This window comes from Thermobia domestica, chromosome 18 (assembly GCF_964235325.1).
Source record: "Thermobia domestica chromosome 18, izTheDome1.hap1.1, whole genome shotgun sequence".
In the NCBI taxonomy this organism is placed as follows: Eukaryota; Metazoa; Arthropoda; class Insecta; order Zygentoma; family Lepismatidae; genus Thermobia; species Thermobia domestica.
In genome coordinates this window covers 47,747,151-47,770,560 of record NC_137471.1, presented here as the reverse complement: position 1 = coordinate 47,770,560, position 23,410 = coordinate 47,747,151, and the positions used below count along the sequence as shown (strand labels likewise).

The 23,410-nt window shown below is 32.5% G+C and overlaps 1 protein-coding gene across 3 annotated transcripts in view; it reads right to left on the bottom strand.

Moving 5' to 3' along the window:
* The window catches only part of LOC145676131 (uncharacterized), a 997,262-nt gene that overhangs the window by 27,692 nt on the left and 946,160 nt on the right, over positions 1–23,410 (bottom strand). For 2 of the 3 annotated variants that reach the window (XM_081747034.1, XM_081747035.1), the window contains one exon: positions 1,832–1,919. In XM_081747034.1, the coding sequence (XP_081603160.1) occupies positions 1,832–1,919 (88 nt within the window). Of the gene's footprint in view, positions 1–1,831; positions 1,920–20,083; positions 20,119–23,410 lie in introns of all 3 variants that reach the window. The other variant, XR_014129303.1, reaches the window with a different exon arrangement.

Here is a 23,410-nt window from a genome sequence, read left to right as displayed (position 1 = left end):
CATTGTATAATAGTTTGGCGTCAGATGTTATATTTTTGATTCTGATTTGATTTAGAAACAAACTGAAGTCTCTGTAAATGTGGTACATACAGTATTTTGTTATAGAACTATAATATTAACAATAATAATAAGCTAACAAACAAATCAAAGCAATTCACAATTAAAGTACCTATTCGTTATTTATTTGCATTTTGATTTTTTTTTTGTTAATATTGTTGTTTCCAGCTCATCAGTGTTGTTTATGAGAACACAATCAGTTAATTTTCTTGTAAGATTTATGTTATATCTATTTGCAACTTTCGGATTAATATATCCCGCATGTTAAGAGTATATTTGTCCTTACTTTGCGTTTTCGTTGTCAGATAATTTTAGATCTTATATATTTCATGTTAGTCATTACTACGGATTTTCGGGGATTGGGGATAGACACCAGCCCAACTTGGAGAGCAGATAACGATTATTTTAGAGCCATTGGATCTAGGGACGACTCGGAACGGTGTCTCGCCTGTCGTGTGACGTTAGCAATCATTGACGAGTACGCATAGGATCTTCGTTATTTCTATTACTCCGTGTCATCATTATTCGCAGTTTTTCGTGTGATTAAAAGCTTCATGAAAGAAGTGTGGTCTATCTGATTGGAAAGAATGTCTGCATGGAACCTATACACAGACTGTTAGTTATCTACGTAATCAACTCCTGCAGGTTACGAGAAAGTGAACTGATCAGGAAAATAAGTGATGAAGTTATATTGCTAACTTCACAGTGAGTTACATAGATAACTGGTGTATTGTTTTCAGTTAAGTCTATCGTCTACATGTAGCTTCAGAAATGTATTATTAGTTACACATTCAATTGTCGTATTATCAATTGTTAAGTAAGGATGAGATTTGATTTCTATATTTGTCACGAAAGAACACTGTATAAACATTTAGTTTTATCAGTATTTAATGTAAAGTTACTATGATAAAACCAGCTTTCTGGCTCATCAGGTGAAGCTTTGATATTATTCTGTATTTTGCTTGCTGAATTACATAATGATATTATTAGCGTAAAGATTAATTTTCTCTTTTCTATATTAGACAATAAATAAATAATGTATATAAGAAACAAGGCATAACATAGGAAGGACATACATATTTAATAATTTTGAGTTGGAATAAATTTTATGCCTTAGATGTGTTGTTCAATATAGGTTTCTACATACTGATATCTATTTTTAAGTTATGAGTAAAACAAGCCATTCCTCTTATATCGTTGGAAGATATTTTAAGTAGGAATATTCGGTACCTTTTATATTGTACGCGTAATAATTTTGTTACACAAGAAACATATTACATTACTGTTATTATATTAGCCGTTCCTTTAGCTCGGTAGAATGACAATTTGGATAGAAGTAATGAGTATTTTTTTTTAACCATATTGTACGCGTAAAAACTTTGTAACACGAGAAACATATTACTTTAGTGTTATTATATTAGCCGTTCCTTTAGCTCGGTAGAATGACAATTTGGATAGGAGTAATGGGTACTTTTTAAAATCATATTGTACGCGTAATAACTTTGTAACACGAAAAACATATTACTTTACTGTTATTATATTAGCCGTTCCTTTAACTCCGTAAGTTGGATAGAAGTAATGGGTACTTTTTAAAATCATATTGTACGCGTAATAACTTTGTAACACGAGAAACATATTACTTTACTGTTATTATATTAGCCGTTTCTTTTACTCTGTAGAATGACAATTAGGATAGAAGTAATGGGTCCTTTTTTTACTTAGTGAGAGTTAATGAGATAGAAGTAATGAACACTTTACTATAATGATATATTACCTCCATCTATCTTCATCATCCGAGGGACTTGTAGCTTGAGCTGCGACTCCAGAGTGTAAGTCCATCTTCTTTTCTTTATCTTTCTGCCCTATTTCAAAGAAAGGAACGACAACATTTACATATTTGTTCCTAAAAATCAAATTTACAGAAACTGATATTCATAGTACGAAACAACTTTTTCACATCGGTTACATTATTAATAATTAGATTATGATCTTTACTTATGTTTCTAGTTAAACGACGCATTCTTGAAGAGTATCACCAATGTAAATGAAATTACAATAAGGATTATAATAAAATTGACAATTTTCATTTTATTGTTAATGAAATTATTGTACCATAAAAGGTATCTCACGCAAAATTACATAATTAATAATTTAGAAACTGATTTCTATTTTCATCAGTTTGTAAATATTCCAACATTTATCTTTTTCCAGCTGATGGCATACTAAAAGTTCAGTATAAAAAATTAACACATACACATAATCCAAATGCAAATATTAGTAACAAATAAAGCCAATTAATGGAATATGTAGTAATAATATACTGTAACAAATAAAGCTTATTTATAGAGGTGGCATAATAATAATACGTTGTGGATGAGTCTTACAGAGGTTGATAGCTTTATGGTATTTTTATCTGCAGCAAGTGACTCCTGCTGGTAATGAATGGAAAATTAAGTGTCTAAAATAAACTAGCGTTCAAATTATTTATCACAAAAACCACGGTAGTGCAGGTTCTTGTCTTCAAATTTTGGTCCTTTCATACAGACTTTATTAGGGAAATGTCCTTTGTGTGAGTTTTTTCAGGTTTTCAGCATTTTAATTCCACTTTGTTTTTATGTTAATTATTTGAAAATAATTTATTTTTATTGTTATTGTCATTGGCCAAAAATCACGCTTTTGTGTAGACATTTTAAAAGCATTATCCAGTATTTGTCAGACTGGAGTAGCAAAAGTTTCTGGGGAAAAAAAAACTACTTATTAGAATATCTGAATTAGTCAAATATGTCACGATGCTCTGTTATTATAACAACTTACAAAATAACAAATAATTTATCATAACGTTTGTTTTACAACTGTCAGATCAATCAAATTCATCGAGTTTTAAAAATTAAAAATTTTGTTTCTCATTCATTAAGCATTGATGAATACCTAAAATGTAGAAATTTTAAATTATAGATCTGACTAGTTATTACAGTGCCAGACAGTTATAAAACAATTTACTTGCATTTACAGAAAGATATGAGTTTTTTCATTCAGACATATAGAAGCTAGCGACGTTACTAATTTTGAATGTGAAGAGCGGAACTAAAGAAAATTTTAGGGAACTGTACCAGGAAACAAATATGTACTCAGGATTCTTTAATCAAAATTCAGGGTTAAGTAGTACAATATACAGTATTACTACGTATATATAACTGAATTCCCTTTGCTAGTTTTAAGTCGACTATATAACTCAGCGCCTGTACCATCCCGGTAATCAACACTAGCAAGTGACTCGTTGCGAGAGAGAGAGAGAGAAAGAGCGAGAGAAAGAAAATAAATCATGATATGATGTACACCTGCATTGATCATCCATTACTCAGTAATAACAAGAAGTAATGCATTTTTAAATTTTAGTTCAACACAAAACATCCTTAATAGCAACAATAAGTAACATACTCTTGAATTTCAATTTAATCTAAACATCGCTCAAAACAACAAGTAATGTATAATTGAATTCCAGTTCAACCTCAAAAATTCTTAATAACATGTAATATATCCTTGTATTTCAGCTCAAACCGAAACATTCTTAATAACAAGTAATGTATTCTTGAATTTCAGTTCAACCCAAAATTCCTTAATAACAAGTAATGTATTCTTGAATTTCAGTTCAACCCAAAATTCCTTAATAACAAGTAATGCATTCTTGAATTTCAGTTCAACCCAAAATTCCTTAATAACAAGTAAGGTATATTTGAATTCTAGTTCAATCCAAAATTTCTTAATAACAAGTAATGTATACTTGAATTCCAGTTCAACCCAAAATTCCTTAATAACAAATTCCTAAACATTCTTAATAACATGTAATGTTCCTATATTTCAGTTCAACTCAAAATGATTTAAAAACGGTTGAACACTAGTTAAAAATTACCAATACAAATGATTTATTTTTGGTCTTCTTTATCACGGAGACTTCTAAACATTATATATTTGTTAAAATTATGATTATTATTAATAATGAAAATGCTAAGATTCTCTTCTAGCTAACTTCTAACATAATAATAAAAGTCCTCTTCACTGGCATAGTGGTTAGCGCGTGTGCCTTTAGTGCACATGATCCCGAGTTCGATTCCCGGTGGAAGAGCATAAAGATTTTAATTTCACAATCATTCATTTCCATTAACCGTCCCTCACCTTTAGCGTAAAGGACAATAAGCGTGGAACGTTAAAATAAATAAATAGTAGTGAAATTAATTTTGTGAAAGAATTTAAAAAAACGTTAATTTTTTGTTGGTAAAAACGCTGAAAGTTTCGCAGGCTCAAATCTTATTTGCATGAAAATTTACTACTACTTAATTTTGCTATTTAAGATGCCAGTTCTCGATTGTAAAGATTCTCAATTGGAATTTGTTTATTTAAGCATTTTACGTAGCAACAGACGCGAAGGCAGTGTCGGACTCGACAGGGTGGCGAGGGGAGATCTCCGCCTGCGCCCACCATTATATGGCGCCCCTTTGTTACAATAAAAGTGGGTTAGTTGCATTGAAGTCAAGACAATTTTAGATAAAATTTCGTTTATTGCCATTATAATAAATATATAACAGAGTTATTGCAGGTTTGCGTAGATTATTTAAAGGTTATAAGCTGTCAAGGCGCCGTGCTCTCCTCGTTGCGAATGCCAGTACTGTCAGATATCCTAAGTGATATGTAAGAGCTCGGTCAAATCTAATATTATCACAAGTGGTCTTGTGACTGCTGTATGGCTCATTCTCTCGTTGCGTTATATGACTGTGGTAATCTTACAGTGTTAGCGTCGAGACTCAACGCAGGGGCGCGCGCCTGCATGTTCTCAAATAGGAAAGTAGATGTTAATTAATGCAAGAATATAGTGTGCAATTGTTTACAGTGTTATTTAGTAATGTAATTGACTTCAGTGGTTATAGATGTTTAACTAAAAATGGAAATATTTTTTGATAAAATTTTCTTCAGAATTTTAGTATCCAAATTATGCGTAAATCGCGTTTAACATATCTAAAAGACATCTTCACATTCCGTCTGGCTGAATTTTCAATAGTTATGAAATTATAAGTTTATTTTGGTTAAAAGTTAACAGTGGCTTTTTTGACTAGATCAGTGTATCGTCTGCATTGTAATAACGAAAACAGTATGTAAATATAACATTTAAAATTTTGCTAGAGCTTTATTTTAAAATTTTGCTAGAGCTTTATTTTATAATAAAGCTCAATATTTATTTATATTCTAATTTAAAATATTATATGCAGTGCACATGTGGTGCAAAGAGAGCAGAACAGCCAGAACAGGAAGTTTGCGAGACAAATGGTTGAAATTCGAAACTAATGACAGCAGCTCTTTACACAAAGCTATTTGAACTTACAACACTAACTTCGAATTACCCACTGTTCCCAAAGATGGACTACTTAACGGCATGGGAAATAGTCCAAACATTAGCAACAAGTTTAAAGACACCCAGGGAGAAATTATCTCACCTGTATGGAAACGCTAAAATGTTTTCGGAAAATCTTAACAGAGAATGGGATGAAAACGAACTTCTTCTTAGGGTGGATGCTGATTTTGTAACGAAAAGCATTCGGTGTAAAAAGGGCTTTTTGATGAAAACTGCTCTGATGAAGATTCGTATTTGCAAGAAGAAGCCAAGTGGAAACCTTCTACAGAATTTGTGACACCGCTTTTACAAGTGTTGAGGAGAGGTTTATTCCAAGTGAACATTTAATAAAAGATTGTACCTGTTTGGACCCAAAGAGATTTGAAGAAATAAAGAAAAATGGATTACCAGATGGAGTCCTGAAAACATTAGCAGAAAATACAGGTGTATGTAAAGAAACCCTGTCACGCGAACTCAAACAATTTGCGGCTCATTACAAAGATTACTTCGAGAATCTGAAGGATACTTCTACTAGTGACTTCGATATAATTCAGTGCCCAGCCGATTCTGGAAATGAAGACGAATGGAGTGAAAACAAAACGGAAGATCAGGATCAGCTAAATCCAGGGCTGTATACACTGTGCGTTTACATTCTTGTATGAGCTGACTTTAAATGAAAGCACTTATAGCAATTGACAGGGTTTGTCCAAGAAGTAATGAGACTGAGTCTATAAACAGGAATTTATTCATCCGATTTTAACAATTTCTCAAAAATTCTTCAAAATAGTCTTTTGGGCGTCGATGCACCGCTGCCAGCGCGATTTTCATGATTCATACTCTCCCTGGAAGTCAGCTTCCGAAATGCCTTTTAGAGATTTGGTTACGGCCTTCGAGGTGGCGGCAACGTCATCAACACGGCGAGCTTCCAGAGCGGTTTTCACTTTGGGGAACAGGAAAATGTCTACTTTGCCTTCCACAACCTCCACCATTTCACGGCACACATAAACTCGTTGTTGGTTTTGTTCCTCATTCAACACTTTTGGTACCAATTTTGCACAAACTCTTCTCATGTTCAAATTCTCGGTTAGAATGTTGTATACCGTTGACTGGCACATGTTAAGTTCTTCCGCTATTAATCACAGACTTAAACGACGGCCAGAGTTCAAGAGTTCTTTCATCTTTGACACGCTTTAATCCAAAGAACTGTTCGAAGGGCGCCCAGATCAGTCCTGAACTGTCTCCCGCCTGCCTTTGAAGTCCTTATACCAGCGAAAAAACTGGCTTTCGACATGGCATTGTCTCCGTAGGCCTGCTCAATCAAGGCAAGAGTCTCTGCAGCAGTTTTGCCCAAGCGAACGCAGAATTTGATGGCGTTTCGCTGCTCTATCGTCCGCTCCATTTTTTGCTTTTTATCCCGTGACAAAAAAAAAAAAAAAAAAGCACTTTGTGCGACGATCGATCCTCATTCTCTCTCTGTTCAGAAGCGACTGCCACGCAGTGCGATGCTTAGGTAAGACCCCCACCCATTGAGAGTGCTCTGGTGGTGACTGGAGCGCTGCGCGGTGGCCAGTCTCATTACTTCTTGGACAAACGCTGTACGTTGTGTGTACAAATATGATATGGCTCTTACAACTAACCCGGTAGCTCGTGAATGTGCTTATTATGTTTTCTAAGTTGAAGATCATTAAATCAAAACTGAGATCACTTTTGGGTCAAAGTCTACTGGTAAATTTAATCTCCCTTAATACTGAATATGTCCAGAATTTTCCTGTAGATTACGATGTTATTGGAAGCGAAATAGCAAAAAGCACTAGAGATCTTAAACGATTACTCATGCTATGAAATTTAATACAGTCATACAATTGTATTTAATGGTATTTTTTCCTTCTGTTTGTATTGGAATAGGTAAGCTACTGCTAATTTATCTATCCTACATTTACATTTTTGTTGACTGTAATTATAATATTATTCTGTACTATGCAACATTTACAGTATTTCGTCCTAGTCGTTTTGTGTGTAACTGTGTATGCTTAATACGGTGAACAAATTAGAAAGTAATTTTAAAAGCCAAAATGTTTACAGAAGTTTGTCCATGAAGCACCCCTCTAAGTTTCCATCTCCGCCTAGCTTTGACAGCTTCAGTCCGACACTGCGTGAAGGTGAAAAATTATAATTTTAAGTATGTTTTCATAATCGTATAGATATTTTACACTTGTCAAATGCCGCATGGAACTTTTGACACAAGTCAGTTTGAAAGAAATATTGTGAGAAACTGAAGAGATAGCAAGCCTTCTTTATCAATCGTGATTGTTTGGCCCCGTTAGTTGTAGAAGAAAGAAGTATTTCTTATATCTACAGTCACTTTTTTGCATATACACCATTATTTTCGTTATAATACTGTACACTTTTAATTGTATTTTCCGTACATTGATTTTGAGTGAGGTATATCAAAATTATGAAAGTTTTCTTCAATATTGAATTACTTATGAAACTAGTAAGTTTCTCTACAGCGCATTGATTTTTTTAAAGAATATTCTTATTGTACGTACCCACTGCATTTGGTTAATATTTAAGGTCAAACTCAAACTTTGATGCTCTAAAACTCGGGAACCAAAGCTCTTTACTTGATCAAATTGGAAACTGTGGTAGCCTTCGATAAGCTCAATAGTAGACATATGAAATATGCTGTGTAGAGTTTTGGTTTGCAAGTGATTGTGTATCAAATTTGTGATTTTGACTTTAGTGAATAAAAAAAAGTCCAAATTCTTACTTTAATGGTCATTTGCTTGGAAACCAAAGATCTTCACACAAAAATACTTTATCTGCCTACTAAATTTAGCGTGCTTTACCACCATGTCAAATTTGGTGAAATTTGGATGAGTTCTATCTTTCGCATACAAAATAGCAAGTAAAGACTTTATTTATCCCCTTTCTCCGTTGAAAATTTGACTAAGTAAAAACGTCAATTTTGCTGGCCAATAACTTGCCATGCCAATAACTTGCCAATAATAAGGAACAAGTAAAGGAGATCCGAAGATCTCCTTCCTGCCGCATTTGCAATGGTGGTAAACCTTGATATGATCCAACATATGAAATATTATGGTGTGTGCAGAACTTTGGATCCCAAGTACTTGACGATTAAAGTTGATTAAGTTCACTCTTCTGTTTTTGACTGTCCAAACCTCAAATAGTAATGGCCAATAACTCTTTTTTGGCCAATAACCCCAAATTTAATGTCTAAGTTCATTAAGTTGACTCTCTTTTTTATTTTACTAAGTCCAAACCCAAATTTAATGGCCAATAACTCGTTTATTTTGACCAATGACCTCAAATTTAATGGTCAAAGCTGATTAAGTTGATTCTTTTTTTGACTGTCCAAACCTCAAATTTAATGGCCAATAACCTCCAACTTATTGGCCAGAGTGGATAAGTTGGCTCTTTTGTTTTGACTAAATTTAAAACCCAAATTTAATGGCCAATAACTCATTTGACTTGGCCAATAGTCAAAGTTGATTAAGTTGATTCTTCTTTTTTGACTGTCCAAACCCAAATTTAATGGCCAATAATGTCCAATTTATTGGCCAGAGTTGATTAAGTTGACTCTCTTGTTTTGACTAAATTTAAATCTCAAATTTAATTACCAATAACTCGTTTGTTTTGGCCAATAACCCCAAATATAATGGCCCAAGTTGATTAAGTTGATTCTTTTTCTTTGTCTGTCCAAACTCCAAATTTAATTGCCAATAACTCGGGGACCAAACACATCCGCATACCACAATATTTCATATGTTTACCAAAGTCTTGCAGGTCTGCCATCATTAATTTTTTTTTTTAAAGATCGAGTAAGCTTTATCGATCGTGTGAGATATATATACTATTCTTGTGATTGACGTTTCTTCTTATTTTTTTTAATAGAAAAAGAATCGAATGAAGAATGGAAAAAAGTAGAGCCTTAAAATCTTTCTGTAATGTAAATAAGCTACATCTTTAAAAAAAAATCGAATAAGTAATTAGCGTTTTCTCGTATATACTAAAGACAATAGCTGCAAAGACAGAAAAAGAATCAACAAAGTTAAGAAACACTAAAGGTAATAATTCATACATCCACAAACATGTTACTAGTATCTAGTCACACATCTTACCTTTTTATTTGATAACTTATTTACTTCATATCTGTTATACTATAATATAGCTGCAAACATCCACACATTCTTAGTAACATTTCTTTTTTTAATATTCATGCCAAATAAAGATTTACATCTCATTAAATGTTAAAATTAACTAAATTGAAGAAAAAGTATATTTTTTGTACGTATCATTGGTAATAAGAAAAAATAACATATTATAGGAAAGAATTGAAAGTTAGATTTTGTAACTCAAAGGAAACCGAAAGCCAAAATAAAACAAAAAAAATTAAGGTCCGAACTCCCATTTCATAAAATAGAGAAATACAGTCTCGAAAAATGACCTTCTTAAATAAAGCAGTTTGTTACGTTGTGCGTATGAAGTTGCAGTTTGCAGTGACAAATTTCGTGTTTATATTTTGCTATGCGTTAATGTGTGTATATCTATGCTAGAATTAAATATACAATGTAAAATATACAAGTGCAATGCTTAGCTATTAGTAGGTAGCTATATTTGCATGAAAATAGATAGATATAGCAAGAACTTACCCCCAGTTCTGTATGTCTTCCAGTAATGAAGTGAAGTGGAAAAGCAATCAAAGACATTTTGTTTTTAATGAAAGGAGATGTCCCAAATTCCAACAGATACCTCTTAAAATAAACTTGGATAAAACTCAGTGTCTTGGCACAGAAAGAGATGTTAAACGATGATAATTATCGTTTAAAATACTGAATCAGAAATGGCAAAATTATCAATGTCAAAGATTATTAATTTATACGGGAAAGTATGTCTTTTGGTATTGTCATTGTAGAGAACAGAGTACAAGATTATAGTTTAAAGATGCTTTATTAATGAAACGATATTTGATGATCTAACAAACGCTTTCACCAAGGAGCTTAGAATTCTTCTATTTTAGAATTGAGTTTTGAAATAATATTTCATACCTTATTCAAAAATTGTGAAAAATTTAATTTTTATCTTACCATTTTGGTTACATTTCCATATTCTATATTGACTTGTTACTTTTATTTACATGATTACTATCATAGGTGTATCAAAAGTCGGAAGCCATGAGTAAACTCCGTTATGATTGAAGATACGAAAATATGGAAAGTTGTTGATAATAGGGGTTTTCAATAATAGATAGTTTCCAATCTAAATTTTTCCAATCGCACTAGTTGTTTGGGCTCCACATTGGTAAGAAACAGTATATTACATTTAGAAGCAATGTTTTCAGTTCAGGAGGCTGTTCGAACGAAACGGAAGGACACCCAAAAATAACACGGGGAAAGTGGACATTATTGTGTGAGGCTAAAACTTAGAACACACTCAAATTTGTTTTCCAGCAATGCTGTATTGTCTGTGTAGCGAGAGCTCAAGGAACGAGTCTGTTGAACTGGCAACATTGCTTGTCCATTTAACATAGAGTACGTTACCAACAGGGGCGGATCCAGGACCGACTTCTGGGGGGGGGCGGTGGGTTGTCATACTGCTACTTTTAAGGGCTCCAAACTTTTCGATGGGTTTTATTTATATATATAAAATAAGAAAGTTTCCCCTTCTGGGGGGGAGGCGATCGGGGTGATCGCCCCCCTCTGGATCCGCCCCTGGTTACTAATATGGAGCTGAAAAGACTGTTGCGGTTGGAAAAAGTTCATCATTGTAGATTGAAAACCATGTATTTCCGACAAATTTGCTATCTTTCCATTTTTTCATATCTTTGTTCATAAGAAGTAGTCTACAGCCCTGGATTTTTAATATATCCCGTATATATGGAATACAATATGGCGTCAAGCTGGACGCTTTAAAGCTACTTTCCTGTCTTTAATTTTTCTCGTCTATTTGTTTTCCACTCCTTATCTAACGAGACGTTTGGCGAAAGTGCTTGTAGTGTACATTTTTTAAAATAATGTTGTGTAATAACATTTTCAACAATTGTTTTGGAAAATAACTCATTTTCTGTTCGCTTCAGGATTCTTTACTTCCAAATTATTCACTTTCTGTTTTCTTTTTGTAACACAAAGAATTCAAAATTTGTGGGTTAGATAATTCACGAGCTCATCAAAATTAACTTCAAGTTTCTACTAAAGTTTTAATCTTTGGTCCCAAATAAAAGGAATCCATACAAACTAAATGACATTGTAATACAGACTATTTTCGACTTCTCATCACGTTTCTCAAATCTGTTTCAGGAAATTTCTTCAGGGATGTACACGAAAAGAAATTAAACTTTGAATTATAATTTATGTTAGCAAGCTGGAGTTCTTTACATTTTCAAGAACTTATCATTCAGGTGGTTACTTCCTTGAACATCTTGCTATGATTAAATTACTTATGAAGTCGAACGACTTATTTTGATTATATATACATATATATAATTTATGAGGTCGATTGGGTACAATCATTACCTCATTTTAAACTGTATTGTACTTTGAATGCTTTTTCCCCTACAGCTTACACTAGCAGTACTACGGCTATTGTATTAGATAAAATTGGGTGCGTGCTTCAAGACCAATTATGAGTTTTGTCAGTTGAAACTGATTTCACTACAACATATGTGCAAAAATACTTTAGTGTTCTAAGCTATACGTTTTAATTTTGCTATAAGATAAACTGAAAGATATGAAATATTTATTTTTACAGGAACATGTAAATCTGGTTGAGATAATTTTACTTAACATCATAGATGTATGCGATGGGAAGCCTCGGAGGTGGGAGTCTTCAGTATATTGGAGGTTTTATCTATCTATTTGTCTAGCATACAGAATCACTAAACCAGTAAAGGAGAAGTAAGATGTAGTTTATAAAGCTATTTAAGAAACTGGAAATTAGCGAAATAGGGTTTGAGGGAAAGAATTGAAAATTATGATCAGGGATATCACGATATTCAAATACCAAATGATAATAATACTATTTTGCAGATATTTACTTCCACATATCAGTTGATATTCCTCAGGGTCTCTGGCAAATCTTCGAAAGAGAGATAAATTCCAGCTTCGTAGAGGTAGATCTACGTTTTATCGTCTTTTTATTCAGTCTCTTTGAAGTATTTTCCATCAATATCACTGATCAATTGTCATAAAAGTGAACTGTAACTAGATTTATCTGGTAATGTACTCTAAGTTTCTCCTAACGAACTCTGAGGAAAATTGTATATCATAAAATAACTCATTACACAATGACCATAGAAACTAAGTCTTTTGAATCTGAACTAAAACATATCACGAGAAATAAAGTTCAATGTCCAATCAATTTTATACAAGACTATGGTCTAGGGCGTCTAATTCCCTTCCTCTCCAAAATCCTATTGATCTATTATATTAGAATATCCTTATAACTATTTCTCAGTACAGTTCAGAGGTGTTTTGTTTTTCGTTGTTATTTTAGAGTATTATACTAGCCTTTGGTTAATTGAGGGCTCCGCCCACAGACCCCCGCGTTTGTTTGGCCTACGGTCTCGCATCTCTTATGTATCGGTCTTTGCATCAAAAGTGAATTTAATACATTTGCTCTTAATATTTTCTAAACTTGACCAGCTGAGGGTTCCGTCCGCAGATCCCCACGTTTGCTCAGTCTACGGCCTCATACCTATTAAACCCACAATCCTACTGAATTTCAAGTTTCTTTTCCTATTTTAACTATCTAAAAGATAAGCTTTTGTATCCCAAGAAGACGCCCATTTAAATAGCATAGGAATTTCTTCATTCCCCTCCCCTTAGACCCCTAGAAACTAAAAATGTTCACTATCGGCAATTTTACTGTGGGTTAGTCCTGAAAGGCTACAATCATGCCAAATTTCATCATTCTAATCCTGCCGAAAGTGCTTAAACATTTTGGGATGTAGAAGATGTCCCGTAAAAATAACATGGAAAGATTTTTCAGTTCCCCATAAGACCACTTTAAAGTTGGAAATTTTTATATTTGATGATTTACTTGGGTAACGCTAGCAAACACTTATAAGCATACCAAATTTCAAGTTTTCATTTCAATTCTAAGTACCTCTGAGATTATAGGTTTTAAAAAACCGCCTATTTAGATAACGTGGGGAATTTCTTCATCCCTCTTTATACTCTCAAAAATTAAAAATATTCACTTTTTGCAATTTTTCTGTTGTTTATTCCCTAAAAACCTAAAAATCATACCGAATTTCAACTTTCCACGTCAACTGGAAGTAGGCGTGGAAATGTATTTTATGGCAATCAATTCATGTAGTTTTATATATAGTTAGGCTATAAATGAATAAGAAAACTAAGTGTATTATGCCTGATTTGTTTATCTCTATGAGATATTTCAAGAACTCCTTCTGTTCTCTTTTGTGGTCACGATAAGAGTTGAAAACCTAGCACTTAGAACTCATACCTATTTGTACTTTGGAAGTGAACATTCACCTTTTTTTTTTTTTTTTTTTTTCAGCTTTGCACTTATAAATTTATGCGGTACGGTTTTTGAACAAATTCGTTGTGATCGTTTTCTTGAGACTGATTATTTACTGTTCTATTGTGATTATATCATAAGTATTTTCTGTGTATTTAATATGAACACATAGGCATTAGTTCTTAGTGTTAGTTTTACAACGTACATCGTGACTGAAGAAGAGAACAGAAGTGTTTTTTTGAAATATCTCTGAAATGTACAAAACAGACATAATATAGTTAGTTGTATTATTAGGTTAATAATATTGCATCAGTGTTTCATTACTGAATCATACCACAGAATGATAATTTACAATATATGGATAATTTATGTGGATAATTTACAATATATGGACATGATCTTTTAAGTTGAGTGTGAGGCGCGACTATTTTCAATAGATGGCAGCACGTTTCTCTCATCTTCCCAATGTATTTACAACAGAGTAACATATATTCCCAGTAATTAAGTTAAATTTAACAAATTGAACATTGAACTTCGTTCAGAGGCAAATTAAATAAATAATCAGGTATTAATCCGAGCATTCCTTTGATATTTTGCTCCGTTCATTGTTGAAAGTGTGTTCTATTGCAAACATTTTATGGGTATGTATATGAAAGTATTCTCGGCGATGAAGTGAACAGAATAACTAAAAAGTACACAAATTATTCTCTGAAGAAATATTCAAAGTACCTTTGTATGAAGTTTCAACATCTATCTCTTGAATTTTAGTGAACTATTGTAAATATTTTTTGTTAGAAATACATTAGGAAAATAGAAGAAACGTGATGCTATCTGTTTTGAAATTGGAGTGACTTCACACTCACCGTAAGCTGTGGAAGAAGATTCAGCTAGAAATCTTAAAGAGGAAATATACCAAAATCACCAAAACTGGACTTGATCATCTTGTACGCTGAAAGTGCCACATAAGTGTTTTTTTTTTCTGAACTTCGTTTCTTCACTTAGAAAACCGAAAAGATACTATAAAAATTTTTACTCTTTCTTAAAATATTGTAGTAGTAGTCTTCTGTTTGATAGTAACTATTTTCATTTTTGAAGATAGGAAATCCTTGTGCACATGACACAGCCACATCTTGTATTATTACTGTGTGCTTCTGAACATAGAGGAAGCACTTAGAGCTCCGTTCTTGTATTGAAAACGAAACAAGGAAATATTAGCAAATATAAGCTATTAAGATACGATAATTCCATTTACAATTCACCATAGTTTCCAAGTGAACAGGTCACCAGGAGCCTGAGAGTCAGATTGATGTACTGGAAATAGTGGAAACAGTCATCAGTGTACTGTAGGTATAGTTAAGAGGGCAGGTGGAGTGATGACAACGAGGATTACAAGCAACATTTAAAAATGAAATGAAATGAAATGAAATCTTTAGTTTTACGTCCCACGGTTATGCCGGTTAGGCTAAAGGAGACGGTGATGATGAGAGATGAGTGAAATGGTGGAAAAAAGAAAGTGGAAGGAAACGGGAGAACCCCGAGAAAATCCACGAGCACGGTGTTTGTCCATCACAAAGTCCACACGGCACGAGCTGGAATCGAACTAGGAACCCCAAGCACCGGAGATGAACGCTCTACCACTGAGCCACCGCGCCTCCACGCAACATTTAATTAACATAACAATCACATTAATGACATGCATCCTTCGGGAGGAGGAACAGGCATGATCCAACGCTGGGCGCAACATTGTTAGAAGAATGCCAAAAATGATCACGATATGCGCAGATACAGGCACGATTACGACGTATCATAGATGCACGCACATATCTAAAAACATCTGGAGTTTTTCGAATGGCAGCGCAGCCTCTTAACGATGCGTTTCTTCAGATCATAAACATACTCGATAGGCGACGAATAGTCAAGAGCTTTGAGATGATCAAGTTACCTCCTCGATGGGCGTCCTGCAACCCAGTAAATATATTCTCTCACATTTTGTCTATCTCGTGACGGAAGGTATCATGAATGTATGATATAGTTCTTTTCTTACCTGCACTTAAAGAAATAATCTGTAGAAGTTTGGACATACCTTGGCATTTCCCTCTGTGTATATAATTTTTAAAAAATGTAAGTAGCTTATATTTTATTTCTCTTATGTACTTGTACTGAAGAATTCTTTACTATAACTACTTGTTTAGTTCTGTAGAAGACAGTGTTAGTGAAACAGGAATATACTATTCTTGCAAGACGCTATCTTTCAACGTGTTCACTACCACACAAACAAAGAAAGACAAATATGAACAATAGAAAAGAATATGTATTGTGAAGCTTCTCGTAGTTAAACAGACAACGACCTCAACTTTAATGTGGAAATCTAATGGAATCATATTATATGGTTTACATTGCATATTCAGCTGCGGATTCAAAGGTTGTAATACATCTACTCTCACAGTAAATGTTACTTTATAGGTTCGATGTGTTTTCATACATGAGATTCGTGTACTGATGGAGGAACTCCTACAATTAAGAACGTCTGACCCAGTAATACTCAAGCAGTGCATGAAACTGTAAAAATGTCGACTAGATTATGCAACATTTAAGAAAACATGGATATTTGTAATTGAATCAATTGTGAAAAACCTTCTTAACAGCCTGTTTTATCAAATTACATATTATAATTATAACGTCTTCACCACATATTGTTCATTCATCTTCTTTATGTTTCTCATTATATTATTAAAATCATTCATATTTCATAATCAAATTTCGTAGAGGGTTGTTTTGATAAAAAAAAAATGCAATTATATTCTCAATGTGTATATAAGACATAATAAAAATTACTAAATTAATTATTAATCACTATGTTTCTATAAATTACACATTGTAGAAAGACAAATACTAACATAGTTGTGACGGCTCGAACTGATTTTTACATATTTACATTTCACTCGTTTCTTATTTAAATATAATTTACAGTTGGTTTTAGTTTTCGACGTTTGATCCGAGATTTTAATCGTTTACGAGTCTAAACTAAATTACCAGTTAAAAATCACAAAATGTCTTCTATACTATATTTCATTGACTTACACATAAAATTGTTTCTAATAGTTTGTTTACCAATTTCGATTCGAAAAAGTTGATGATTTCATTTTAGATTTTAAATTTTTAGATGATCCGATGCAGACCGGTATCCCTCTCAACATCTTCCAAAATGTTATGTAATGTGATGGCTCATCTATAGCACAGTGGCGCATTGTAAATTGGAGCCATTATCTCATAAGGCGTCAGTACTGACAAGGAACGTTATATCTCAATCAATTAAGAAATATATATATTGTTAAAAGGTTACATTAATTTTTGTTTTTCTTTGTTTTAGTTAACACTGATTCGGCTGTAGCAAATGCCCATGAAATATATTGTTTGTGTTGAAATAGTAATGTCTTTTCAAAAAGTAAGTAAGACATGAATGGCAAAGTCTAGGTAAAATAAATACTTTTTCAGACATATAAATTCACATATCTTAAAAACTTGCACCTAAGCAGAAACATCTCACTCAGAACTACATGAAAATAGTAATAATAAAAATAAAATGAATGAAAATGCGTAATAATAACACGGTTAATAACAAGATAATAATTCACACGGGGCACAAAACACAGCTTAAATTATGGTCGCTTACATTATGAAAGCTAAAAAAGTCATATGGTACAAAACATTTACAACGCATGTAGACACGTTACAAGTAGACAAAACACGGTAAGCGATCACACAATTAATAACAAATTTATTACGGTATGCTTAATAGAGGAAATCAACATTGCTTAACAATTTTCAAAGCTGATTTTTCGGGAATGAAAATAAATTCACTTGAGCAGCTTTATATATATATATATATTATTGCTATAATTTTATTTTAGAATACACAAAATTTTGTAATAATATCTCAGCTTTTTTCAAGTATTTTTTTTAGTTAGAATAAAAGCAATCAAAATTAGTTTCGTCTTATCTAATTCTCTAAAAAACAAGCTGTATAAGGGGTTGATTGAAACAAATATATTGTAACTACTATACTAACGATTATCTTTTTTCATGAAGTACGAACTGACTTTTTATTTTATTTTATTTTATTTTACATATATGTTATCAGTTTAACATACTTGCTCATAATACAGTTTATATAATTAGAATAGCGAAAACAGTTTAAATTTGGTGTGAGAAAAGAAAAAAATTGTGAAATTCATTTCGAAATAACTTAAAATGTGCTGTAACTTACAAATATAGTATTTTTTTATTAAATTAGTTTGTTGCATATCTAATGAAAGAAGGAAAGAACTTTTTTCTTTCTTTCTTTCTTTCTTTTTTCTTTCTTTCTTTTTTTCTTTTTTTTCTTTTTTTTAACACACCAGATCCTCTATAACATCAGCACAGTGTGCTGGAGGTTTCGGGGTCGAGTCTCGGTCCAGTCGTTCACTTTTCCACTCTTTGTGTATTATAGAATTCGTTTGTTCTAGCTGATATTCGTTCTTTGGGACCTTTCTTCAACACAAGTGACAAAATATCGTAACTAAATAGAGATAATAGGGTAAGAAATAGCCAGGATAATAATAATAATAATAACAACTTATAATGATTGTTTTCTGCTATAGATTTGGTATCATGTTTTGGAACTAACATTGCAAGACAGTTTAAACTTAATTTACTTATTATTATTACTAGGTATTTAGTCGAAAATAAATTTGCTTTATGTGTTTGAGAATTTTTAAAGGTATCTTTGAAGTAAGTCACCGTACATGTTATCTAATAAATATGTTAACTAATAACTGCACAACGTCTGATTGTTTAAATTCAACTACGCTTTTTCATTTTCTTTATTTAAGTAAAATTTTTTTTAAAACAAACAAACTTCTGTATTTCATTTCTGCAACATTCTACAGAACAAACAAACAAACATTCTAATAAAAACTGATATGTTTCCATTCTTTTACGCTGTTGAATAAATATGAAACAAGATTATGTGTTTTAGTATTCTCCATATTCCTTTAAATGAAATGAAATGAAATCTTTAAGTTTTACGTCCCACGGTTATGCTGGCTAGGCTAAAGGAGATGGTGGTGTTGAGAAATGAATGAACTGGTGGAATGAATGAAGTCAGAAGAAACAGGAGAACCCCGAGAAAACCCACGCAAACGGTGTTTGTCCACCACAAAGCTCACTTTGGCACGAGCTGGGATTGAACCAAGAACTCCATGCACCAGAGGTGAACGCTCTACCACTGAACTACCGCGGCCTCCATATTCCTTTATTTTTGGTATGAGATTAATAGGGAAGGTTTTATGAGTCAGTATGCAATATATTGTTTATAGTATCTCCGCATTAATTCTTATTAAGTATTTTAACACTTTTTTCTTGCATTTCGAAAATAAAGGAAATTGTCAGAACCAATACTGCAGAACTTTAGAAATATTTATTTATTTATTTACAATGTTTTGAATACTCTTGGAAGACCATTTTATTCAAGTAGTATTAAAATTTAATGACGGAGACCAATATTTGGAAGTCAGTTAGGGCCTATATATTAATTATGCCGGACCAAAAATCACCTGGTAGAGTTAAAAGGATAGAGGAGATGGATAAATTCAGTCAAGACATCCAATCACGAGATCTTCCAACCTATGCCACATCGAAGCTAAAATTAGCTGAAGCATTACACTTGTTTTGTAATAAAGAAGGTTTTAGTTGATTGTCACATTGCATTGCTGCACAGAATAAAATTGCAATACGAATATAAATTATAATTTTGTATTACAAGAATAAAAATAAACATAAATAAATACATTTCCGTTTTCTGTCAAATTTTCTATTAAAATACGTATATACATAAACGAAATGTGTGTTTAAATTTTCAAACTTCTTTTTTACTAATAGCTAGCAATTGCACTTTGATTTTCGTTTGAAGCCACGACTATATTATTCATTAATAAATGTACCGTACAATTGTAGATATTCTAATTCCTGGTTTTGTAATGCACAAAATTAGTGTCATGAACTTCAACCAAACCAAGTACCTGTTGTATTAATGTTTTTGTTTTTAATACTCTTTTTATTTTGTTCGAACAGGTAACATAATCACGAAAAAATAGTGTTTCTTACCATGTTATGGAACCTGTAGAGTTACAGTTTGTCCGCTGTACAAAAATTAGAGAGAAGAAGAATCATTAAAAAAGTCGAAGAAATAAAGATGATAGATGAGACAGACAGACATGACAGATAAAAGGCAGAAAGATGGTGCTTTTTTATGTACGTGCACATCCCATGTTTTATTTTTCTTAAAAAAATGTGTATTTAGGCATAAACAAGTGAGGGCTTGAGCAAAATATGAGAAGTGCATAGTCAGAGAAATGAAAAAAAAAATATATAGTAGTTTTGCTTTGATATGAGCTTCAGAAAAAAACTTAAAAAAATAATGACCTCAAAATGCATCAGAAAGTTCATGAACAAAAAAATCAATGAATGTTATCATTTTACGAATTGAAGTGCTGTTACGTGTTTGTAGCAGCATGCTTATTCAAGATTTTTTTTGTTATCAAATTTGTTTTATTTATGGATATCATCACAATGCATGTTCTAACGCTAGATGAAGATTAAAGTATATTTATTTTTTTTAGAAAAAAAATCATGCATTTTAACAAACCTTCTTTCTCCTTCGTCGTATTCAACACCTTCATTATACTATCTTATGTGTACAGTCATGCTAGAAAAAAATCTTGAACACTAAACTTATAAGATATTTCTGTTCAATACTTTGTACTTTTTACAAACTTATAATAGAGATTTAAAATGTTCTTTTGTTTACCGAACTGTTCAAATTAAGATACGTGCTCAAGATTTTTTTTTAAACAAGAATGTACTTATCTATAAGCTGTGCATACATTAAGTACCGGTGTATGTATATATGTTTATACCTATTATTTAACAACATACTCTTGAAAAGATTTATCGTTTCGTTTATTATTCTGCACAAGAATTATACTACCCTTAAGAAATCTTACCTTCTGCCAACTTTGTAAACTTAAGTATTTAACCATGTCAATCAACATTATTTAAGGCATTCAAATCACCGGTATGATTTTTGAAAAAAAAAAAAAAAAAAAAAGGTTTTTTGTCATACAATCAGGTAAAAACAGGGACACAAACACAGGCAACAGTAACAAGTTTTGTCATGCGTTGTACGTACACATACATGAAAACGTATTCACAAAAAGAAAGGTACAGACAGGAAAAGTACAAGGCACAATAAAAGTACAAAGCAAACGTGAAAAGTGCAGTGTAAAATGATTATTTTGTTATTAATTTGAGGAAAAGTATTGTGTGGAAAGGTATTAAAACCTTTGAAGTTTCAATAGCTTATGATATTAACCCAATATTAGCATTTTGGATATAAGGAAATTATTTCTTCGTAGCTAATTTTTCTTCAGAGAAAATTACAATTTGCTATATCGACTATATATTCCTTCCGTAATTAACTTAAACTGTCATTTCATTTGATACATTTTTTAAATTAAGGAACTTGCAAACATTATATACAAAGTCAGATTTTACTTGTCAATCTTTAAAAAATAGTGATTATACATAAAAGAAATAGAATTGTTAGGTTTCGACGAAGATGGTCAAACTCTATTGGATACTGTTTTCTTTTTAGAAGTATACATAACAACCAGGGCCAGCCCTAGGTAATTTGCCGCCCCGTGCAATAGCATCATTTGGCGCCTTTCTTCTCCAGAAAGAACAAATCTCAAATGCCACGCTTTTAAGCGTGCTATTCCATCATGAACAACGAAGGAGAGGGAAAAACACTCGCACTCAGACAGGCCTAAACACTACAAATACGATCTCGTTGTGTCTGTTTTTTTTCTTTCTTTAAATAATAATAATCTATTATGATAGTGAAAGATAAAGCAAACAACATGCAGATGAAAGATGGTAATCCTTTTTTATAGAATTCAATATCGAACTTCAATCTTAATATATCAACTTGCAATTCCAGTGCAACTATCCCTTTTATCTATATTTCTTGATTTTTCATTCTACATTTCTTAATTTTTTTTTAAAAAAAAGAAATCCACTTTCAATGATGTATGATAAGGAACTTGTTTGTGACAAAGACAAGACTAGTTTTCATATCAAAACTGTGATAACTTACTAAAAGGAAACAGGTGGTCGCTACTACTCGAGAATTGAGTCCTTGTGTTAGCTGGTATTTGTTTGACCATTTGGTTTAGCACTGTCCATGTGACCTTAAGCTAATGCAACCTAAGCATGAGATTTATGGATGTAGTATTCAAATAGAAGGTCAGCTTAGTAAATTTAACTACCATCATCATGAAGTATGTTTCCAACAAGAAATATTTATTTTAAATAATATACTTATGACAGATTTTGGTGCCCCACGAGACCTGCCGCCCAGTGTAAAAGCACGTGTTGTACATGTAGTAAAGCCGGTCCTGATAACAACAAACCCAAATCTGTATTATACTTGCTCAATATCTACAAAAAACCATTGATTGAGAAGCATAAAGTAAAAAATTATAGTAAGAATGACGTATTATGAATGCACTCTAAGATAATATTACATAGAAATTCTCAAATATTAAAAGATCCAAAAATCACAAGAAAAAAAAAAAAAACGATTTCGAGCTAGTCCTCACCTATTCCTCAGTGCATCTAAAGAAAACTTGTTGTTACATGAAAAACATAATGCATAAAGTCCTCTACTAGTCTACCCCACAGAATAAAAGTGACGTCATGGGTTTGTAGTTCGATAGCAAGATTTTTCTCCTTTTCTTAATTTGCGGATAATGGAAAGTCCTAGGTGTGTATTAATACGTAAGATCACAAATAATAAACACTCAATGGAAATCTTAGAAAAACATCCGTTTTACGATCTTGAAGTGTGAATCGCTCAGAAAAATAATGATGGTGTAAGATACATCATCAGATTTATTTTTTAAACGCGAAACACTTGTAACCATATGGTTCAGCTCATCGAATATTAATGAAGAAAATTTTAACTTTTTAAGTGAACCTCGTATAAAAGCACTCTTAAGAATTTTTGTCTCAGGAAACAAACGAATATTCATGTGTGTGTGCGTCGCGTCTGCGCCGGGAGTCTTGGTGAACCCTCTCGTCTCTCCAACTAAGGTGCTAAAATTCAGCACAGGGAGCAAACTTCGTCTCCAAAAATTCCTGTCTATAGGTTGTCATAGTTATTTTTAGCTCTGACATCAATAGTTTGCATCGCAAGCCTCTCTGTTGGGTAGAAACGCGGAGAGGCGAGGAGAAAAGTGAAGTCAGTCTGACGATTGTTTCTGGTTTGACAACAGCATGTAACCAAGAAGTCAGCTCCGGATGAGCAGACGAACAACACTTCGCGTACTATGGTACATTTATTATGTAGTTAATTATAGTGTTTAGCGCATT